Below are 24,533 nucleotides of genomic sequence, written 5' to 3' on the forward strand. Positions count from 1 at the left end.
GAAGGGAGGGAGGAACTCAGGAAAATTACAATCACCAGAGAAATAGCACTGAGTAAATTGTTGGAACTGCGGGCTGACAAGTGTCCGGATCCTGATGGACTTCATCCTAGGATGTTAAAAGAAGCGGCTAGTGAGATAGTGGATGCATTGGTTTTAATTTTCCAAAACTCCCTAGATTCGGGGAAGGTCCCATTAGATTGGAAGATAGCAAATCTAACTCTGCTATTCAAAACAGGAGGGGGACAAAGCAAGAAACTACAGGCCATTTAGCTTAACATCTGTTGTAGGGAAAATGTTAGAAGCCATTATTAAAGAAGTTATAGCAAGGCATTTGGATAAATCCAAGGTCATCAGGCAGAGTCAGCATGGTTTTGTGAAAGGGAAATCATGTTTAACCAACTTATGTTACTTCCTCAAAGAACTCAAGTATGCCGTGGATAAAGGGGAACCGGTGGATGTACTGTACTTAGATTTCCAGAAGGTATTTGATAAGGTGCCACATCAAAGGTAATTTCGGAAAATAAAAGCTCATGGTATAGGGCGTAAGATATTGGTATGGATAGAAGACTGGCTGGCTAACAGGAAGTAGGGAGTAGGCATAATTGGGTCTTTTTCAGGTTGGCAAGGTATAATGAGTGGTGTGCCACAGGGATCAGCGCTGGGACTTCAACTGTACAATTTATATAAATGACTTGGATGAAGGGGTGGATGGGATGGTTGCTAAATTTGCTGATGACACAAAGATAAGTGGGAAAGTAAGTTGTGGAGAGGACGTAAGGAGGCTACAAAAAAGATATGGATAGATTAAGTAAGCGGGTAAAGATTTGACAAATGGAGTGTAATGTGGGAAAATGTGAAATTGTCCATTTTGGCAGGAAAATGAAAGAGAAAGAATATTATCTAAATTGTGACAGATTGCAGAGCTCTGAGATGCAGAGGGATCTGGGCGTCTTAATACATGAATCGCAAAAGGCTAGTATGTAGGTACAGCAAGTAATTGGGAAAGCTAATAGAATGTTATAATTATTGTGAGGGGAATTGAATACAAAAGCATGGATGTTATGCTTCAGTTATACAGAGCACTAATGAGACCACATCTGGAGTACTGTGTTCAGTATTGGTCACCTTATTTAAGGAAGGATGTAAATGCATTGGAAGCAGGTCAGAGAAGATTTACCAGGCTAATACCTGGAATGGACGGGTTGTCTTATGAGGTAAAGTTGGATAGGCTGGGTTTATATCTGCTGGAGTTTAGAAGAGTAAGAGGTGACTTGATTGAAACCTATAAGACCCTGAGGGGTCCTGACAGGGTGGATCTGGAAAATGTGTTTCTTCTTATGGCAGAATCTAGAACCAGGCGTCACTCTTTAAAAATAAGGAGTTGCCCATTTGAAATGGAGATGAGGCAAAACTTTTTCTCTGAGGGTCGTGAGTCTTTAGAACTCTCTTCGTGAAAAGTCGGTGGAAGCAAAGTGTTTGAATATTTTTAAGGCAGAGGTGGATAGATCCTTGTAAACAAGGGGGTGTTAGCTTACCGGGTGTAGGGGGATGCAGAATTTTAAGTTACTATCAGATCAGCCGTGATCCTATTGAATGGCGGAGCAGGTTCGAGTGGCCGAATGGCCTACTCATGCTCCTTGTTTGTATGTTCGTATTTTGTTGGTAGATTTGTTGGTGTATTGGATGCACATGTTGGAACCTGTAAGTCTTTACCAATGACAAAACAACACAGCTAACAACAGTGAGAGTAACAGGGAGCACTGAAGGTTACTTGTCTGACCCCACTAGAGCTTCTGAAAGATCTGTGATATGATTTCTTTCTTCTAGATAATTTGTAGCAATTTATGTGAATGGTTTGTTCGTAACTCACATTTGTGTATATATCTAGGGTTTCATTAACTAGGAGCTTTTTCATTCTTTATCATCTTAATGGCTTGATGTGTCTCTTTTTTCCATTTTGGGATGGTCAGGCTCCTCCTTGTGTTTTTGATCCACCAAGCCTATGGTATCTTTCTCTGGGGATAGGTTAATTATCATTTGAGCTCTCTATACTTCAATTCCTCAGATGCTGAGGTGTAGACAGCTTTTAGTGAGTCATATAAATTCTTTTAATTGTTCGTGTCTGCATAAAATTAGATTTTTCTTGCTTTGACATCCATCAACTCTTTTTGCATCCTTCTAAGCTTTTACTGGGCCTCATTTCATAGATAAGACCATAAGACATAGGAGCAGAAATTAGGCCATTCGGCCCATCGAGTCTGCTCCGCCATTCAATCATGGCTGATAAGTTTCTCAACCCCATTCTCCCGCTGTCTCCCCGTAACCTTTGATCCCCTTACCAGTCAAGAACCTATCTATCTCAGTCTTAAATACACTCAATGACCTGGCCTCCACAGCCTTCTGTGGCAATGAATTCCATAGATTCACCACTCTCTGGCTAAAGAAGTTTCTTCTCATCTCTGTTCTAAAAGGTCTTCCCTTTACTCTGAGGCTGTGCCCTCGGGTCCTAGTCTCTCCTACTAATGGAAACATCTTCCCCACGTCCACTCTATCCAGGCCTATCAGTATTCTGTAAGTTTCAATCAGATCCCCCCCTCATCCTTCTAAACTCCATCGAGTATAGACCCAAGAGTCCTCAAACGTTCCTCATATGTTAAGCCTTTCATTCCTGGGATCATTCTCGTGAACCTCCCCTGGACCCTCTCCAGGGCCAGCACATCCTTCCTGAGATACGGGGCTCAAAATTGCTCACAATATTCTAAATGTGGTCTGACCAGAGCCTTATAAAACCTCAGCAGCACATCCCTGCTTTTATATTCTAGTCCTCGCGAAATAAATGTCAACATTGCATTTGCCTTCCTAACTACCGACTCAACCTGCAAGTTAACCTTAAGAGAATCCTGGACTAGGACTCCCAAGTCCCTTTGCACTCCAAATTTCTGAATTCTCTCCCTATTTACAAAATAGTCTATGCCTCTATTCTTCCTACCAAAGTGCATGACCTCACACTTGTCCACGTTGTATTCCATCTGCCACTTCTTTGCCCATTCTCCTAACCTGTCCAAATCCTTCTGCAGCCTCCCCACCTCCTCAATACTACCTGTCCCTCCACCTATCTTTGTGTCATCTGCAAACTTAGCCAGAATACCCTCAGTTCCTTCATCTAGGTCATTAATGTATAAAGTGAAAAGTTGTAGTCCCAACACTGACCCTTGCGGAACTCCACTAGATGAATGTAGCACATATCCTTCGTAGTGACTATATTGTTTTTTGCCAGCTGAGCAATGTTGCCCTTTTCTGATGAGGAACGTTGTTTTTATTTTCATTCTCATCAAGCGACTTATAGTGGCCTCTAGAGCTTAAGATAGCGACCTAAAAATTTTTTGACACTGTCTATATTATAGGTGTAAAACAGAAACCTAAACACACACTACAATCGTCAGCTTTGTTAAACTTCTTACAGCCAGTTGGTAAAGGAAAAGACCAGATGTCAATCTTTACTCAGTTTTAGATTGACCACCACTGGTGCCAATAATATCCTCTTTTGAGCAAACAATAATCAAATTAATTAACAACCCCTTAAAGGGGCACTGGAGTCTACCTCAGCTGGAATGGAGATTGAGTCGTGTGTTGTAGCTGTTAATCTAATCCACATACCAGCTCTCAAGCCAATGGAGTTAACTGGCTTAAAATGTGACCCTGGAACTAAAAGTCCATTATGTATCAATTCAATTGAGCTACCTGGGCTGTGTCTCTTTATACTCTTTAGTATATCAATAAAACAAATGAACAAATTAACTAATGACAAGCCCATTAAAGGGGCACTGTAACAAACACAAAACTATAATAGAAACTTATTACATTAAAATGACATTTTTGGGGGAGATGAGGCACTCCATTCCCTGTGGTGCCCACTTGTTGCAGAAGGCAATGCCTTTTATTTATTTTTTGAGTAAACTAACCCAAATAAACAAATTAATTAGTTAACAATCCCAGTGTCTGTTTATACTCTTGTGTAAAATCAAATAAACTAATTAATGATTTAACTGCCCCTTAAAGATGCACTAGAACAAAAACAAAACTTTAAAGGAAACTTAACAAATTAAAATAACATTGACATTGACTGTAACTAAAAGCAAAAACTTCAACAGAAACTTGTCAAAATTAAATTAAAATAATATTTTGGAGTCTGGTGATGCCCTGTGGCATCCACCAATCACAGAAGCCCTCAAGCATACAGGCAGACACCGGGTGCTTCCTCTCCAAGGACATCAGGGCTAGATGTAACCACTGGAGAGAGGCAGATAGTCAGGCCAAACAACCGCCTCGCTGCCTGGGCCTCTTAATGGCCGCCTTGACCAGGCCCAGGAGCAGGCTTACGAGAAAGTCCTCCTCCCTCCATGCCCCCCTCCATACCGGGTGACCAAAGATCAGGAATGTGGGGCTGAAGTGCAAACAGAACTTGAGGAGCAGCTCCCTCATCAAGTGGGACAGGGTCTGTAAGCTCACACACCCTATGAAGACGTGGAACATGGACTCCTCGAGTCTGCAGAAAAGACAGGTGGCTTGGGATACTCTTTTGAGGAATCTAATAAACAAATGAACAACCTCTTAAAGAGGTGGGTGTCTCTTTATATGTGTACACGTAATCCTTCAATGAGTGCCCCTCTACTTCTAGACACTTAACCATAATTTATACAATTAGTGAGCACAGCCCACATATTCCATTACCGCCAGGCATGTTGATAAATACAGAATTGTAGGCCTCCAGGTGTTATGCAAATAGAGGGCATAAAATCTTTTCAAGACCTCTTCCTCAAAAAAGCTGTCAGTCAGGTTACCATATTGCTTATCCAGTCATCTTCAAAGGAATTGCTGGAGACTACCATCAAAAAGGTAAGTGGAACCACAATTCTATTGCAGTCTCTGTTGTCGGCATCCAAACTGTCCCCTACCAGCCACCTCCCTCCTCCCCCATTCTTCTCCCAGGACCTACCTGAGGGCCACTGCTAGTGATGCAGTGTTGTAAAATTTAACTGCACCAGCAAGCTGTTTGGGGTCATACAGCAGGCGTCTATAGCTTGCTGGTCTAATTTAAATAAAGCCTGAGGCTCAATATTGAGCGTGCCATGGACCTATTCGTCCCAGCACAAGGATGGCTTCCTGCACATAGTTCATGTTGGTAGGTCGGCAATATCCAGTTTCAACCAGTCTTCGTAAAGTAATCATCCATTACTGCTCACGCTGTCTGCCAGTTTTCAGAATAACATCTCGCCATGATTCTTGAAACTTCTTCAAATCGAAGCATCCACATCTTCAAGATCCATCAGTTTGTCTGGAGCTGCCTCTAACCTGGTAACTTCCAAGGCTGAGGGAGAACTTATTACAGCTGTATATCTCTTGTGTTGTTTATGCATTTTGGTTGACATATTAACCCAATGAGATAAACTGGATGATGTTTGTCTTATGGTAGGAGACAACAGAATGTCTTAATGACAAATATTATGGTTTGGGTCGTCTTCCTACAATTTAACTTGTGTTTAAAAGGCAGCTTTCATAAGAAGACCATCTCATGCAAAACCTGTACTCGTATGCATGCACTAGTGGAATAGCATGCTACAAGGCTACCATTTATCCTTTACTATATCTGGCAAGGTCAGTTTATCATTCTGCCAGCAAGGATTTGGACCCCGCATAGCTAGTTCCAGGAACTTTCAGCTGGTGTCTCTAAAACAGCCCTATAGTGTAAACAGAAATAATTTTTAGATAAGATAAGACAAGATGTAGGAGCAGAAATAGGTCATTCGGCCCATCGAGTCTGCTCCACCATTCCACGAGATCATGGCTGATCTGATAATCCTCAACTTCACTTTCCTGCCTTTTCCCCATATGCCTTGATTCCCTTACTGATTAAAAATCTGTATCTTAGCCTTGAATGTACTTAATGACCCAGCCTCTACAACCCTCTGCGGTAAAGAATTCCACAGATTCACCACCCTCTGAGAGAAGAAATTCCTCTTCATCTCTGTTTTAAATGGACGCCCCCTTACTCTGAGATTACGCCCTCTGGTCCTAGATTCTTCCACAAGGGGAAACAACCTCAGCATCTACCCTGTCAAGCCCCCTAAGAATCTTATATGTTTCAATAAAGTGGCCTCTCATTCGTCTAAACTCCAATGAGTACAGGCTCAACCTCTTCTCATAAGAAAATCCCTTCATCCCTGGGATCAACCTAGCAAACCTTCTCTGGACTGCCTCCAATGCCAGCACATCTTTCCTTAGATAAGGGAACGAAAACTATTCACAGTATTCTAGGTGTGGCCTAATTAGTGCCTTATATAGTTTTAGCAAGACTTCCCTATTTTTATACTCCATTCCCTTTGAAATAAAGGCCAACGTTCCATTTGCCTCACCTATTATCTGCTGAACTTGTATGCTAGCTTTTTGGGATTCATGAGGGCCCCCAAATCCCTCTGTGCTGCAGCTTTCTTCAGTCTTTCTCCATTTAAATAATATTCTGCTCTATTCTTCCTGCCAAAGTGCATAACCTCACACTTTCCCATATTTATATTCCATCTGCCACAATTTTTGCCCACTCACTTAACCTGTCTATATCCATCTGTAGACTCTTTGTGTCATCCTCACCACTTGCCTTCCCATCTATTTTTGTGTCATCCACAAACTTGGCGATAGTACATTCATTTCCCTCATCCAAGTCATTAATATACATTATAAATGATTGTGGCCCTAGCACTGATCCTTGTGGCACTCCACTAGTTAAAGGTTGCCATCCTGAAAATGCCCCTCGTACCCCAAATCTCTGTCGTCTATTAGTTAGCCAGTCCTCTATCCATACTAATATACTGCCCCCAACACCATGGGCTCTTATCTTATTAAGTAGCCTTATGTGTGGTACCTTATCAAACACCTTTTGTAAATCTGAATATATTACACCTACTGGTTCCCCTTTACCTATCATGCTTGTTACCTCCTCAAAGAATTCTAATAAATTTGTCAGGCATGATTTCCCCTTCATGAAGCCATGTTGACTCTGCTTTATTAGATTATGCATTTCTAAATGCTCTGCTAATATGTCCTTTAAAATAGACTCCAACATTTTCCCAATGACAGATGTTAAGCTAACTTACCTATAGTTACCTGTTTTTTGCCTCCCTCCCTTTTTGAATAAGGGTGTTACATTGGCAGTTTTCCAATCCTCTGAAACTTTTCCAGAATCCAAGGACTCTTAGAAGATTACTACCAGTGCACCCACTATCTCTGCAGCCATTTCCTTTAAGATCCTATGATGCAACCCATCAGGTCCAGGGGACTTATCAGCCTTTAGCCCTATTAGTTTCCCTTCCACTTCTTCTCTAGTGATAGTTATTGTATTTATTTCCCACCCCTTTTTGCCCCATGATTATTTAGTATTTTTGGTATACTATTAGTGTCTTCTACCATGAATGCAAAGTATTTATTCAACTCCTCTGCCATTTCCTGGTTCCCCATTATTATTTCCCCAGCCTCATTCTCTAAGGGGCGTATACTGATTTTGGCACCTCTCTTTTTATATATTTAAAGAAGCTCTTACTCTCTGATTTTATATTACTTGCTAGTTTACCCTCAAAGCTTATTTTCTCCCTCCTTATTATTTTTTGGTCATCTTCTGTTGGCTTTTAAAACTTTCCCAATCCTCTTGCTTACCACCAATCTTTGCCACATTTTATGATTTTTCTTTCACTTTGGTACTGTCCTTAACTTCCTTGGTTTATCCCCTTCCTACAATCCTTCTTCCTCACTGAGATATATCTTTGTTGTGAATCATGAACTATTTTCTTAAACGTCTGCCATTGTTCATCAACCGCCTTTTCTGCTAAGCTGCTTTCTGAGTTCACTCCAGCCAACTCTGCCCTCATTTCTTTGTAATTACCCTTATTTAATTTTAGCACAGATGTTTCCAAACTAAGTTTCTCACACACAAACTGAATGCTAAGTTCCACCATGTTATGGTCACTGTTTTCTAGGGGATCTTTTATTCTGAGATCATTTATTAAACCTGCCTCATTACACATTGCCAGATCCAAAATAGCCTGATCCCTGGTTGGATCCACAACATATTGTTCTAGGAAACTGTCCCGAATACACTATGAATTCTTGCTCGTGGATACCTCTGCCAATTTGATTTTCCCAATCTACATGAAGATTAAAATCACCCATGATTAATTCACTGCTTTTTTTACGTGCCCTCATTATTTCCTGATTTATTCTCTGTCCGCCAGCATAGCTACTGTTAGGGGGCCTATAGATTACTCCCACCAGTGTTGTCTTCCCCTTGTTATTTCTTACCTCCACCCATGTGGATTCTACACCTTCCGATCCAACATCATTTCTTGCTATCGCACTTACTCCATCTGATAATAACACCCTTTCCTTCCTTCCTACCTGTCTCGAAAAGTCACATACCTCTGAATATTTAGTTCCCAACTTTGATCTCCTTGTAATCGTGTCTCCGTAATGGCTATTAGATCACACCCATTAATCCCTATACTTAAGTGATGTTTATGGAGCTGATCATGTGACTTATTGACATCATCCAAAGACTTTGTTGTCCATTCTGAAACCCTGTTAAAATTTCTAATCATAATTTCATAGTGAGGCAGCACAATATCATAAAATAATATGCATGTTTAAAAGAAATTTGCATATATACAGCACCTTTCATGGGCTCAGGATATTCCAAACCACTTTACATAGCCAATTAAATGTTTTTGAAATGTAGCCGCTGTTTAACATAAGGAAGCACAGCAGCCAATCTGTGCACAAGGTTCCACAAATAACAATAAGGTAATGACCAGATCATTTATTTTAGTGATGTTGGTTGAGGGATAAGTGTTGGCCAGGCCCCCGAGGAAAACATCTTTGAATAGTGCTGGGAGATATTCGACGTCCACTTAAGAGGTCAGATGGAGCCTCGGTTTAGCATCTCATTCGAATGACAGCATCTTTGACAATGAGGGAGTGCTGCACTACTACACGGAAGCACCAGGCCAAATTGTGTGCACAAGTCTCTAGAGAGGCACTTGGACCCATTTTCTTCTGACTCAGCAGCAAGAATGCCACCACTGAGATAGCTAAACTTAATTTTTCTTCCACTTGAATTCATGTGAAAACTTAAGTTGCCCTTTCTATTTTCTCTATGATGTTAGTTCATTTCTTTTCTATCGACTAGATGTTGGACAATATTCCTCAGCTAACAGGACATAGATGGGTTCCTATTCCCAGGCCTTTGTCAATGTAACTTTGTAACCAACTGTTTAGCGTATGCAAGAGTCGCCTGATTTGAATTCCTCATTGATTTTCTATGACTCCACACACCAGGAACCCTGTCACAAGTGTGAGAAGCAAGCCAATCATTCCAACTGCTACACAAATACACATGCACACTGTTAAACACAGACACGTACTTGTGCACAAAATCATAGGAATAATGGCTTAAGCTATTCTCCCAAATCCCAGTGACCTATAACAAAAGCAGAAAATGCTGGAAATACTCAGTGGGTCAGGCAGCATCTTTGGAGAGAGAAACAGTTAATTTTTCAGGTTGTTGAGCTTTCATCTTCGCTTTGACTGCAACAGCAGCCAGTTGCCTCAAAGAATTATAGGTTCCACGATGTGGACTGGCAGAGAGGGAGTTCCTTCCAAGTTTTTATAGCTAATTAACAATACAGAGTTATGGCAGGCTTGGACAACTTAGATCCCAGTAAGCTTTTGTGCCATGTGCAGAATTTAAGTATGAGGGGTCATATGTATGATTAACAAACAACAAGAGAAAGTAGAAAAGCAGACAGAGCTTTTTTTCCCCTAAAAAGCTGGTTAATATCTAGAACAGCTTCCCAGCACCGGTGGTGGAAAAGCAACTGACGGATTTCAAGAAAAAAACTAGACAGGCTCTTATGGGATTCAAGGTTATTAGAAATGCACCATGGGAGTACTTTGGATAGGTGGGCCCAATGGATCATTGGTCTCCTGCCTGAAAATATCACAATGGCTGGAATTTTACACTCCCACAAGGGCAGCTTAGCAAGCTGAGGGAGTGGGGGTGGGGGGGGTGTAAAATTGGCTGCCATGGCACTGGTGCCATGCCCAGTTGAGGCCCTTAAGCGGCCAATTAATTGCCACTTAAAGGCCTCTTCCTATTGCTGCTGGGATTTTACCTGTGGCGGGGCAGGCCGGTGCCAAGTGCCCAGGCCACCCAATAAAACCTGGTGACCCTTGTGGCTGGATTGGGAGTGGGGAGGATGGTGGCTTTCTGTTCCGGCACCCTGTAGCCCATTGGAGGACCTCTCCCAAGTTATGTCACCTCAGCCCAACATTTCCCCTACCCACCCCAGCCATGTCAATCCTGGACTCTTCCACAGCCATGTCAATTCCAGCCTCCTACCCCATTGCCAGGAATGTCTGGGGTCTCAGCACCTGCCTGACTCTAATAAGACTTGCCTGGATGCCTGAGCTCTGTGCTGCTTGTCTTTGAGGACTGGCTGCAGTCCCACCAGAGACCACCGATCCTGGTGGGGCTGCCAGGACAACAGAGTTACCGTCCATTTGATTGGCTGGCAGCTTTTAAAGGTGGGTCTTCCTCTCCAATGGGACTGGAATACCCGCCTCAAGCCAATTAAAGGCTTGACGGCTGTTAAATGGCTGTGGGTTGAGCTGGCCAAGTGCAACTTGGTTTACCCCTCACTTTTATGCCAGGGGAAGGGACCCCTCCTGCTGTGTGAAATTCAGCCCTATGTTACAAATAAATAGGATGCGAAATTTAATTCGATTACTCAGAAGTAGTCAACAAAAACTTATGAAGCAACTTGGGGAGTTTTATTATGAGTATTGTCAAACAAATTTGACACCAAGCCACCTGAGATATTTGGACAGATGGCCAAAAGTTTAGTCAAAGAGTAGGCTTTAAGGAATGCCTTAACGGAGAGACAGAGACGCTTAGGGAAGGAAGCCCAGAGCATAAGACCTAGGTAGCTGAAGGCATGGCCACCAATTTTGGAGTGATGAAAACCAGGGATGCCTAAAAGGCCAGATTCGGAGTGGCTCCGAGATCTCAGAGGGTCACAGGGCTGATGGAGATTACGGAGATAGGAGGGCTAAGGCAGTGGAAGGATTTCAAACCAAGTGAGAATTTTAATCCGTGTTGTTGGACCTGATGTAGATCAGGAATGTAGATCAGCAAACGCTGCAGGATGGGTGAATGTTTCTTGGCTTAATTATGGATATGGTAGCAGAATGTTGGATGAGCTCAAGTTATGGTGGGTGTAAGGTGGGAGGCCAGCCAGGAGAATTATGGAATAATCAATCTAGAGGCAACAAACTGAGGCAAGTGTAGAGATGGGCAATTGCTTGAAGGTGGGAGGAGCCTGTCTTGGTGATGGAGAAAATAGGACACTATGGTTACAGTCTGGTTCAGTCTCAGACATTGGCCAGGGAGGGAGATGAAGTTGGTGGCTAGGAAGTTGAGTTGGCGATGGGGCTAAAGGCAATGGCTTCAGATTAATTGGAATAAATGCCTGCTTTTCCAGTACTGGATGTTGGACAAGCGGTGTGACAAATCGGAGTTTGAGGAGGGGTTGACAAAGATGTTTGAGGTAGAGCCTTTCATTATTTGGAGATGTTATCAGCTTTCACTGTATTTTGTAGCACATCTGAATGTTATAGATTAGAATTAGGGAGCTCAATGGAGCTACAGAACATTCTACAATGTAAAATATATAACAAAATTAATCTTATCTAATTTTGCAGAAATTAAAGGACTAATTTGATAAATTATGGAGTTTTGATATGAAGTGATATTTCATATCTGGAAATTCAGGATGTATCTTTTATTAAGTAACAAACTGACCAATTCAGTGAATAAAATGATTAACTACAACTGGTCCAACTAACTGGCACAAATCATTGGATCAGTCACACAAAGATCAGTAACAATGTTATGGATCATTTTACAGTCCAGTGAATACAAGAATAAGAGGGTCCAAAGAAACTGAACTACTTATACAACCTTGGCAACTCATCAGTTTCCCTGGATGCAGTTTTGATCAGATGATACTTTAACTTTGATAGGTTTCCGAAATTTTGCTTTGATGAAAATCTCTCCACAGCAAAACGCAATGCACTGAGAAATGAAAGAAAGAAAGAAAGAGAATTATTAAATGGCAGCTATTTCAGACAATGTTTAGCTATCAAACATTGAACAATAAGATTCACTGAGTTTCATCTCTATTTCATTCTGTTCTAGTTAATGTACATTGAGTGTTTCTGATCTAAATAACTTTCTTGTTGCAAAGCTGGGGCTGAATTTGATGGCTTTGTGATCCTCAAGAACTGGTAAAAGGGGACTGTCTCTTTTTATGTTCTAATTTGGTACTATTAACTATATTGACCTAATGCTCTCAAAATTCACCAAATATTTTGACTAAGATAGGGTGAAAGATATTGAAGTGCCTTGTATACTTACTTAAGTACCATATTTGAATGTTCCAAAGTGAAAAAGCCAGTTTTTCTTTCTGAAAAGCCAGAGGTGAATTGTTCAAAATTATATTTTCTGGAGTTTTCCAGTTCCCTTCAACTCTAATGTGTTAGTTAATTTTATAAATTCAGTTGAGACATTCAAGAGGGAATTACATAATTATTTGAAAAGAAACAACGTGCAGGGTTATGGCACTAGGTGAAATGCTCATTGAGAACCATTGCAGACATGATGGGCAGAATGGCCTCCCTCTGCGCTGTAACAATTCTGTGATCTTTGAGTGTAATTAATAGCTTTGCAAAATCCTATGAGGATTAGTCTATATATGCTCGTGGCTTTAAGTAAACTTTTACATTGATTCCCAAATTTTTAAAATGCCACAGGCCTTTACATAGTATCTGTGAAAGGCGCAGTATTAGCTTCACCTTTGGTATGCGCTAAAATTTTGTAAGACGCAGATATGCCTGAGCCACCTGAGTGGCTCATTACACAGATGAAGCTAAAATGATAGCTTAGCTGCACAAAGTCTGCACAGTTGAGGTTGCCTGGATTGTAGAACTCCAATCGAGTTTTTCTACTGGCTTTTAGTTCCTCACACCACCACACAATTGCATAATATCTTGTTACGTCCTTTGTCCACTCATAGCAACAGTCTGATTTCTGTCTGTGAGACAGACACCTTTTTGTGGCACAGTCTAAGAATGTGACCAAGTGTTGAATTTCTAGGTAGCAGAAATTGATAACATAGATTATTCCATATACTTGGCAGATAAATGGCAAAATCACCAGCCCACATTACAATTTTCACTTTTTTATATATCATTCCTTATCTATGAACATGTCTCTCACTTATTAGTATCGGCATTCAATAAGCAAACCTGGTAATGACATTACAACAAAAGCAGGATTGTGACACCTAATTGAATTGTTTGCCACAAATCCATGTTGTCCACGTAGTAAAATATGGAGTTATAATAGATTTGGTAGATACTGAAAATGCTTGATTCTATTTTTGAGATTCGGTATTGACTTTACAAACAAAAGATATTAAGGATGAGAAAATTATTTATCAATGTAGTTGTGCATAAACATTTTATCAAACAAAACACTAAAAGTTGGCATATAACTCCTGGTTTCAAATTCCAGTCTGATGTATTCACTAAAAGCTGAAAAACTGCACATAGTTGCTGAATATACTTTTTTTTTGAAGGGGCAATAACAACTGAATTATCATAAAACATGGCCCAAATGTTGATTTAAATATGTGTGTTGGATATTTAAAGTTTAAGTTAAGTGCACATTGTAATTCATTTTTAATCCATGTTCTGAAGGAACCTACCAAGGACAGTGGGCTGGAGGAATGCGTCATGGATATGGTGTACGCCAGAGTGTGCCATTTGGTATGGCCACAGTTATCCGCTCACCTCTCCGCACTTCCCTAGCATCCCTTCGAAGTGAACAGAGCAATGGCACAATTCTACACGATATATCTGCAGATAGTCCAGCTGGCACAAGAGGTGGTTTTGTCCTTACATTTCACAGTGATACAGAATTAATGACTGGTAAGAAAAAGGGCTTTTTCAGAAGAGGATCACTCCTGGGAAATCTAAAGCTCAAAAGGTCCGAATCCAAGTCATCTTTGGCTAGCAAACGTAGCTCTGCTCGGAGTGAAGCATCAATGAGTAGAATAAGTTCAGCAAATAGTGATGCCAATTCGACAATCAGTTTTGGAGAAGGTGATTCTGAATATTTACCAGTGGAAGACCATGTCGATGCTACCACAACTGAATCATATATGGGAGAATGGAAAAATGATAAACGCAGTGGGTTTGGTGTAAGTGAGCGCTCAAATGGTATGAAGTACGAGGGTGAGTGGTTGAATAATCAGAGGAATGGTTATGGATGTACGACTTTTCCAGATGGCACAAAAGAAGAAGGAAAATATAAAAATAACATTTTAGTCCGAGGAAAGAAAAAGCACCTTATACCCATCAGAACCAGCAAAATTCAAGAAAAAGTGGGGAGAGCAACAGAAGGAGCACATCGAGCAGCAGCAATTGCCAGAACAAAAGTGGATATAGCAGCTTCGAGGTGAGTTATTATATTGTGTAGGTGACCTATGCCCTGACAAACTTAAAGTTACTCTAAGCATGATTAATTTGAAACCAAATGAAATGTATGTGATTTAACGTTTGAAAGTTTTTGGAATTAAAGGTAGTAATCTACCTCAAACCTACAATTATTCTAACAGTCTCACTATATAACAACTTAATGAGCCAATACAGATTTAGAAAACATTCCGAGTTTCTTTTTTTTTGCTGAATTTCCCCCATCTCCTAAAAGTGATGACTCAATAATTATATCCCAATTTGCCCCCGACCTAGCCTGAGGCTAAAAATGACGCATTTTTGACTGTTATACTGGTCTCTAAACTTGCCTCACTCTATTACTGAAATCTCTCAAGAACTGATCTTCCTTTGCAGCTTTCAAAATATGCATTGCTAAACTCTTATACATTGGCTGTTCAGGCTATTTTGCACTATGGGCCTCACAGTAGGGATGAATATCTTCACTTCTTGTCCGTAGAACAATGCTTCTCTTGTCAAACAATTTTTTTTCTATGGCCATGCATTTGCGGTAACAAGTATACTTTATGTTTGTCATTTTCCAGATACATAAAGTAAAATTGGAGAAATGTGTAGAATATTAGTCATAACATATATTTGTGCAAGTTGAAAATTGCAACATTGTTTCACAACCAGTTGAGGAATTCAACTATAGTTTTGAAAGTTTTTAATATTAAACAATTTTAAAGAAGAGGAATTGTGCTTGGCCACCTTCAAATCGTAACAAGTAATCTCTGAAACATATTGTTAAATTTATGTTGCTTTCTTGTTCTCAATTAAATGATTGCAGTTGTAATAGCTCCGCTTCTTGCATCGCCTGTTCAACCAATGATATTACTTGTTGAAACTGCCAATATGAAAATGGGGAAATGCATTATTTTGGCGAGATATAAATTCACGATTTTGATGTAATCATTGAAGATAAGAGGTGATCTAGTTGAGTTCTTTAAGGTGATTAAACAATTTGATACTATTTTCTATGGTAGGAGAGTTAAGAACAAGGGCACATAACCTTAAAATTAGAGGTAGGTCATTTGGGATGATTTCAGGAAACATTTCCTCACACAAAGGGTATTGGAAATCTGGAACTCTTAAACCCCTGCCACCCTCCAAACAACTGTTCAGGCTAGGTCAATTGAAAATTTCAAAACTAAGGTTGATAGATTTTTGTTTTTATTTTGATAGATTTTTATTTGATAAGAATATTAGGAAACCAAGCAGGATAGATGGAGTTAAGATAGAGATCAGCTATGATCTAATTGAATAGTGGAAGAGGCTCAAGGGGCCTAAATGGCCTATTCTAATATTTTGACTTCTGGATTTTAGTAGAAAAATCAAGTGGTATGCTGTGTCCCTCTTCCCTCCCATTATTAATTCACTGTAAAGGCATATATTTGAGCTACAAGTATTCTTTTTAGAGAAACGACATCACTCGATAGGCCAAGAGGCCTCATTTTGTGTTATAACCATTCTATGATTCTACTTTTGTTAAGTCTGTGACGCTAATTAATCTAAAGGATTAATTTACTTTTCACCATGAGCGCATTTGTAAATGTCAATGTAAATACAGATGATGTTGTAATCTCATCTAGGCTATTCCAGCAATAGTAAAGTTAATGTCTGTTTCTCCCAGTGCTGCTCTTACTGCAACCATTGCCACTATGCATGCACCACTCAAACTGCCTTTTCTTTCCTACAGCAGTATGTGCTGCTGAAGATTTGGGACTCGAACCATTTATAGGCTCCATAAATTATATAATAACAAAAGAAATGCTGTTTGTCAGTTAAGCTTGTAAACATTTAATCCAGTGGCACAATATGTAACTGTCTGTAATGTGTATGTGATGTTTAGCCAAAAATATAATAGAATTGTGATTATGAGATCATTAGTTTCGGAACACTCAGACATCTGAAAATTGGCCCTAGACTTGCTTATTGAGCTTCATTCCTCATGGTTATTATCAGTTATTGTTTGTGGATAATCTATTTGATATTTTGACTGCTTATGTAGTATAATTAGGTCAGTAGTTTGGTCAAGCTAGTCATCTTTTGAGCTTCACTAAAAACCCACTTATATAATTTTGTGTAAAATTCAAAGAGACAAGTGGTAATTAAGAATATTATGTGGTCAAAATTCTACCCACATCCAGAAAGCAGCTTGTTTAGTTTTTAGAACACTTGAAAAGCAATATTTTTATCTGCTTTTATTAATGTCATCTGTTTGAGTATTATCACTGTGGTATTGTCATCTTGTGCAGAATATGCTGCATGACATTTGCTGCTATACAAATTGCGTGTTCTTTTTTAAACTTCAGATACGTAATAATAATTGTGTTCCACAGTGATGCAGCTTTGTATGACAGTTCCCTGATATTCTATGGCATGAATCTCAGCTAAGCACTTACTTTGCCTAAAAATTTATCCTGTCATTTGCACTGCACTAGTTACAGTGGAGAGTTTCAGAACTCATGTAATTTGACTTTTTGTATATCTAAAAAGGGGTTAAACCATATTTTGTTCATATGGATTACTGCAGTTCAGAAAGTTCCTTCTTGAACAGTTTACCCTAGCATAAAAGTTTCTAAATCAAACAACTGCAATGCAAAGCTTAGATTTATTTAACGGATTTAATTATAAGATTAAAATTTCATTCACTGTAAAATCCTAATCCTGCTTGCTCTCAAGAGGAAATGTTTGAATTCAGCAACGTATTTATCTGAATTAGGTTTGAATCAATGCTTAAATTTACATTGTCTTCAACTTCTAGAAATATACTGCAATACATTTTTATTTGAGTTATTTTCTTCCTTCCTCCCATCTCCAGGTACCTTAAACCAGGTACTCTGCCAATATTACTCTGCAGCCAACTGATGGCAAAGTTGGACTGAAGTACTGCAGCTTTCAATTTCTCTCCCTCTTTCAGGAAGTGTATAGTTTTGTCTTGTAATACACAGGTGTTGAACATGCACACATGTTAAAACTCCCCATATCATGTGTGGGGACAGGACACCAAAGAAAATCTGCCCTTACACATACTGTTTTGGCACAATCAATCCAACAACAATTTATGTTTACTGCCAAAGGACTTTGAATTTCACTGTGGGTTAATAGCATGTGAAGACAGAGGCATTTGTCTAAATTCCTCATGCTATTTTAGAACGATCATTCACCTGCTGAATGTAAATGGGCTAACACCTTCACTAAAATAGCAGGCAGAAGAATTCCAGACAAATGCATTAACTATTCAAATACTATTATCCCACAGCATAATTCCTTATGCTTAATCTTTTTAAACTGATCTTGCTTATGGTGTCAGCCATAAGATTATGGGTTCAAATCCAACTCCAGAAACCAGGGCACAAAAATATAGGCTGCCACTCGGTGCAGTACTGAGCAAATGCTGCACTGTCAAATTGTTTAATCTTTCAGATAAAACATGTAACCAACTCTGCTCCATTGGGTCGATTATAAAGGATCCCGTGTCACCATTTGAAAGAAGACCATGGAAGTTATCCCTGGTGATCTGGCTAACATTTATCCCTCAGTCAATATCATGAAACAGATTATGTGATCATTACCACATTTCTGTTTATGGGAGCTTGCTGTGTGCAAATTGGATGCTGAGTTTCCTATATTGCAACAGTAATACACTTTAAAAGTACCTCTGACTGTAAAACACTTTGGTTATCAAACTTTGTTATCATCAGTCTTCCAGCTACAATCCTGATGTCATGAAAAACGCCATATTTAGAGTCATAGAATTACACAGCACAGAAACAGGCCCTTCAGCCCATCGTGTCCATGCTGGCCATCAAGCACCTATCTATTCTCATCCAATTTTCCAGCACTTAGCTCATAGCCCTGTATGCTATGGCGTTTCAAGTGCTCATCTAAATACTTCTTAAATGTTATGAGGGTTCCTGCCTCTATCATGCCCTCAGGCAGTGTTCCAGATTCCAACCACCCTCTGGGTGAAAAGAAAATCCTCAAATCCCCTCTAAACCTCCTGCCCCTTACCTTAAATCTATGCCCCCTGGTTATTGACACCTCCGCTAAGGGGAAAAGTTTCTTCCTATCTATGCCCCTCATAATTTTGTATACTTCTATCAGCAGAGGCTCTAAGGAAACCAACCCTAACCTATCCAGTCTCCCTTCATAGCTGAAATGCTCCAACCCAGGCAACATCCTGGTGAATCTCCTCTGCACTACTCTCCAGTGCAATCACATTTTTCTTATAGTGTGGCAACCAGAACTGCACGCACTATTCCAGCTGTGGCCTAACAAGCGTTTTATGCAGCTCCAACATAACCTCCCTGCTCTTGCCTTTATTAGCCAAGGCATAGAATATAAATATCCCATATGCTTTCTTAACCACCTTATCTACCTGTGCTGCTGCCTTCAAAGCTCAATGGACATGTACACCATGTCCCTCTGATCCTCTGTACCTCCTAGGGTCGTACCATTCATTGTGTATTCCCTTGCTGTGTTAGTCCTTCCAAAATGCATCACCTCATAGTTCTCAAGGTTCAATTTCATTTGTCACTGCTCTGCCCATCTTAACAGTCATCTATATTGTCCTGTAATCTAAGGCTTTCCTCATTATTTATGACACCACCAATTTTCGTGTCACCTGCAAACTTACTAATCATACTCCCTATCCCTGCGGTACACCACTCGTCACAGGCATCCAATCGCAAAAACAACCTTCGACCATCACTCTCTGCTTCCTGCCACTAAACCAATTTTGGATCCAAATTGCCCTGGATCCCATGGGCTCTTACCTTCTTGACATTCTTCCATGCGGGACCTTGTCAAAAACCTTACTGAAGTCCATGTAGACTACATCAACTACACTACCCTCATCTACACAACTAGTCACTTCCTCAAAAAATTCAATCAAATTTGTTAGACATGATCCTTCCCTGAAAAAAACCATGCTGACTATCCCTGATTAACCCCTGCCTCTCCAAGTGGAGATTAATCCTGTCCCTCAATTTTCTCCAATAGTTTCCCTACCACTGATTTTAGACTGACTGGCCTGTAATTACCTGGTTTATCCCTACTATCCTTCTTGAATAATGGTACCACATTCGCTGTCCTCCAGTCCTCTGGCACCTCTCCTCTGGCCAGAGAGGATTTGGAAATTAGTGTCAGAGCCCCTGCAATCTCCTCCCTTGCCTCACACAGCAGCCTGGGACACATCTCGTCTGGGATACATCTCATCTGGGCCTGGGGATTTATCCACTTTTAAGCCTGCTAAAACTGCTAATACCTCTTCCCTTTCAATGCTAATTTGTTCAAGTATATCGCAGTCGTCCTCCCTGATTTCTACACCTACATTGTCTTTCTCCATGGTGAACATAGATGAAAAGTAACCATTTAAAACCTCACCTATGTCGTCCAGCTCCGTGTACAGATTGCCACTTTGGTCCCTAATTGGCCCTACTCTTTCCCTGGTTATCCTCTTGCCCTTAATATATTTATAAAATGCCTTGGGATTTTCCCCTATCTTGCCCAGCAGTATTTTTTCATGCCCCTTCTTCGCTCTCCTAATTACTTTTTTTTAAGTATCTCCCTACACTTTCTAAACTTCTCTAGGGCTTCCACTGTTTTCAGCCCTCCGTATCTGTCGTAACCCTCCTTTTTTTCTCTTATCCAATCCTTTATATTCCTTGACAGTCTAAGGTTCCCTGGACTTGTTGGTCCTACCCTTCACCTTTATGGGAACATGTTGGCCCTGAACTCTCACTACTTCCTTTTTGAATAACTCCCACTGGTCTGATGTAGACTTTCCTACAAGTAGCTGCTCCCAGTCCACTTTGGCCAGTTCCTGTCTGATCATATTGAAATCAGCCTTCCCCCAATTCAGGACCTTTATTTCCGGTCCATCTTTGTCCTTTTCCAAAACTACCTTAAATCTTAGAGTTATGGCCACTATCCCCGAAATGCTCCCCCACTGACACTTCAACCACTTGCCCAGCATTATTCCCTAAGATTAGGTCCAGTCTGAAAATCTATCAATCTACCATTGTCAAATTCTTGAATCATAGATTTTTCCATGAAAAATTTCTTACGTTAAGCTGCATTTTATTATTTATTTTCAAAAATATGAAGGTTCAGGTATGAACTATGGATTTTATTGTAAACTCTGACACTGAAGGGGCTAAATGTTTGATTTACCTTGAACCACGACATGCTAGCTGATAAATCTGTCATCATAAACTACCAAGTGAAAGATGATGATATAATCTAATCTGAGCTAATCTATTTCTAGCAACTATGCGGCCAATGCCTGTTTCTCCTAGTGACATTCTTACTTCTACCATTGCTACTGTGTGCTCCATTCAAACTTTCAGAACGCTATTTTAAGGGGTCATGCCCAAAATGCTGTCGTGCTTCTCAAGTAGACACTACCAAGGAGACATGTGGAAACTGCGAAAATATATGTGCAGTAATATCGCCAATGAGTTATGGCCCCTTCTCTAAATGTCACATAGTGATATTTTTATTTCCAACTTGGTGATCTTTCAGCAAAATTATAAATTCCAATGAGTTTATAATCAATACACATGCTGTTCTTCCAATAGCTTTGAACAGTGGTTTGTTTCTGTCAATTTATCTGCATGGTGAAGGCAAGCTTTGTTTTCAGCACGGAACTTGACAGGACAGGCTTAAATTAATTAAACATCACACAAGTTTTGATATACAGTAATTGATTTGTCAAACATATTTGCAACAAAATATTTGCCTGAATATAGATTCTCCTGATGGCACAGAATGGAGTTCTCCTGATGGCATAGCTTGTTCATACAATGTTCAATCTCCTGTCTGTGATGAGTTTGGTAATTTTGGTGCTCCTGGTTTTGGGGAGATTTGACCAACGACCCATGTTGGAAATACACATTGCATAGAATTGCATAGAAAGTATAGCACAGAAACAGGTCATTTGGACTACCTAGGTGCTAGTGCTTCACATGAACCTCCTCCCACTTGTTTACTTCATCTCACCACATCAACAAACTCTTAGATTTCTTTTCTCCTCATGTGCTTAGTGAGCTGACCCTCAGAAACTCTCCATGTGGTAATTCGTTCCACATTCCCACCATTCTGTAGACAGAGAAGTTTACCCAAAATTTGTTTGGCCTTTTATTAATGACTATCTTGCATTTAAGTTCTCCTAGTTTTTGGCCCACAAGTGGAAATGTCCTCTCTACTTGTTGAATCCTTCATAATTTTAAATACCACCGGGTCAGTTTTTAACCTCTCTTTCAAGAAAAGACCCCCAGCCTGATGAAAAGATCAGAACTGTGAACACTGTATTATAACCAAAGTTCTATATAAATTTGATGTAACTTCTCTGCTTTTGAATTTTTTACTCAAGTAATGAACCCCAGTGCTTTGTTTGCACTTTTGATGACTTTGTTAGCCTGCATTGCTGCTTATAATGAGTTGTTTATCTGTACCTCTCCATCTCTTTGTGTCTCAACCCCATTTAAATTCTAATTTTCCATGGCCCACTTACTTTTATGGCCTCCTTATGCCTGCTATGAAAATGTAGCACCTCGCACTTATCATTATTGAAATTCATTTGTCATTTAAAGTCCATTCTGCAAGTTTATTAATGTCGTCTTGTTTTTTGTCAGGTCTGCTCAGCATTAATTATATCCTCGATTTGTCATCTGTAAATTTTAATACTATACTTCTGATTCCTGAGCTCAAATCATTTACATGAATGGTGAACAACAGTGACCCCAGCATCGATCTCACCTTCTTCCAGTCTGAGTAATTATCTTTAACCGGATTTGTTTATTTCTATTTTGTAGCTAGCTTGCTATTCATTTTGCTAGAATCTACTATGTGATACCTTAATCAAAAAAACTTTGGAAGTCCATGTTTTTGTATGTTGATGTTGAGCGCAGACCGGATTGGAGCTTGGTTTGCACTCCCATGTTGGAAGACTTGCTGATGCTCACTAACATGACTTCATACTTGAAACTAGTGTCTCATATGTGAAATAAAGGCAACTACCAAGGTAGCAAAACAGTGTTGGCTAATGCAGGCTGGGAGATTAGGTTAAAAGGGAAGATAGTAGGGAAGCAGTGGCAGATGTTTAAGGAGGCATTTCATAACACTCAACAAAGACATATTCTATTGGGAAAGAAAGACTCTACAAGAAGGATGCATGATCCATGGCGAACGAAGAAAGCCAAGGATGGTGTCAAATTGAAAGAAAAGGCGTAGAATGCTGCGAAGATTATCAATAGGCCAGAAGATTGGGAAAGTTTTAGAAACCAGTAACGGATTATTTAAATAAAAAGGGAGGAATTAGAATGTGAGAGTAAGCTAGCAGGAAATATAAAACTAAGAGTTTCTACAAGTGTATAATAAAGAAGAGAGCAGTTAAACTAAATGCTGGTCCCTTAGAGGATGAAACTGGGGAATTACTAATAGGAAACAAGGAAACTGCAGAGACTTTGAACAAGTATTTAGTATCTGTCTTCACAGTAGAAGACACAGAAAGCATCCCAAGCATAGTAGGAACTCGAGAGGAACTTAAAACCATCAATATCACTAGAGAAAAAGTACTAGGAAAACTGATGGGACTAAGGGTTGACAATCCCTTGAACCTGAAGGCCTGCATTGTAGGGTCTTAAAAGAAGTGGCTGCATTGATATTACATGCATTGGCTGTAATCTTCCAAATTCCCAGGGTTCTGGAAAGGTCCCAACAGATTGGAAAACTGCAAATGTAATGCCCCTATTCAAGAACGGAGGGAGACAGAAATTATAGGCCAGTTAGCCTAACACCTGTCATTAAGAAAATGCTAGAATCCATTATTAATGAAGTAGTAGCAGGACATTTAGAAAATCATGACACAATCAAACAGAGTCAGCATAGTTTTATGAAAAGGAAATTGTGTTTGAAAAATTTATTAGAGTCCTTAGAGGAAGTAATAAGGAGGGTGGATAAAGAGGAACAGAGTGGATGCTGTATATTTGGATTTCCAAAAGGCATTTGATAAGGCGATACATGAAAGGTTACTGCACAAGATAAGAGCTCTTGATTTTAGGGTAATATATTAACGTGGATAGATGATTGGCTGACTGACAGGAAACATTCGGGATGAATGGAATATTTTCGGATTGGCAAACTAACTAATGGAGTTGGGGCCTCAACTATTTAAAATCTGTATTAATGGTTTCATGAAGGTGCAGAGTGTATTGTGATCAAATTTGCTGACAGTACAAAGATAGGTAGGAGTGCAGGTTATGATGAGGACATAAACTTTCTGCAAAGGGATATAGATAGGTTAAGTGAGTGGGCAAAAGTTTGACAGATGGAGCATGATGTGGGGAAATGTGAAGTTGTACACTTTGGCAGGAAGATTAAAGAGACAGAATATGATTTAAATGAAGAGAGGGAGAAGAATGCTGCAGCACAGAGGGATCTGGGTATCGCAGTTCATGAATGACAAAGTTAGCATGCAGGTACAGCAGGCAATTAGGAATGCAAATTGAATGTTGGCCCTCATTGAAAGGGGATAGAGTATAAATGTATGAAATTTGTTTCTACAACTGTACAGAGCATTGGTGTGACCACACCTGGAATACTATATACACTTTTGGCTGTCTTATTTAAAGAGGGATATACTTGCATTGGAAGTAGTTCAGAGAAGGTTCACTAGGCTGATTCCTGGGATGCAGTGGTTGTCTTATGAGGAAAGGTTGAGCGGGTTGGGCCTATACCCATTGGAGTTTAGAAGAATGAGAGGTAATCTTATTGAAACATATAAGATTTTGAGGGAAGGCGGGGTGCTTGCTGAGAAGATTTTTCCCCTTGAGGGGAATCTAGAACTAGTATCATAGGGTAGAATTTTT

At 39.9% G+C, this 24,533-nt stretch overlaps 1 protein-coding gene across 10 annotated transcripts in view; it reads left to right on the top strand.

The window, feature by feature from the left end:
• LOC144679681 (junctophilin-1-like) overlaps window positions 1–24,533 on the top strand; it is a 176,400-nt gene that overhangs the window by 10,608 nt on the left and 141,259 nt on the right. For 9 of the 10 annotated variants that reach the window (XM_078540298.1, XM_078540299.1, XM_078540301.1 and 6 more), the window contains exon 2: window positions 13,861–14,620. In XM_078540298.1, the coding sequence (XP_078396424.1) occupies window positions 13,861–14,620 (760 nt within the window). Of the gene's footprint in view, window positions 1–13,860; window positions 14,621–15,840; window positions 15,991–24,533 lie in introns of those variants that run through there. The other variant, XM_078540302.1, reaches the window with a different exon arrangement.

The sequence above is a fragment of the Cetorhinus maximus genome, chromosome 4 (genome assembly GCF_964194155.1).
Source record: "Cetorhinus maximus chromosome 4, sCetMax3.hap1.1, whole genome shotgun sequence".
In the NCBI taxonomy this organism is placed as follows: Eukaryota; Metazoa; Chordata; class Chondrichthyes; order Lamniformes; family Cetorhinidae; genus Cetorhinus; species Cetorhinus maximus.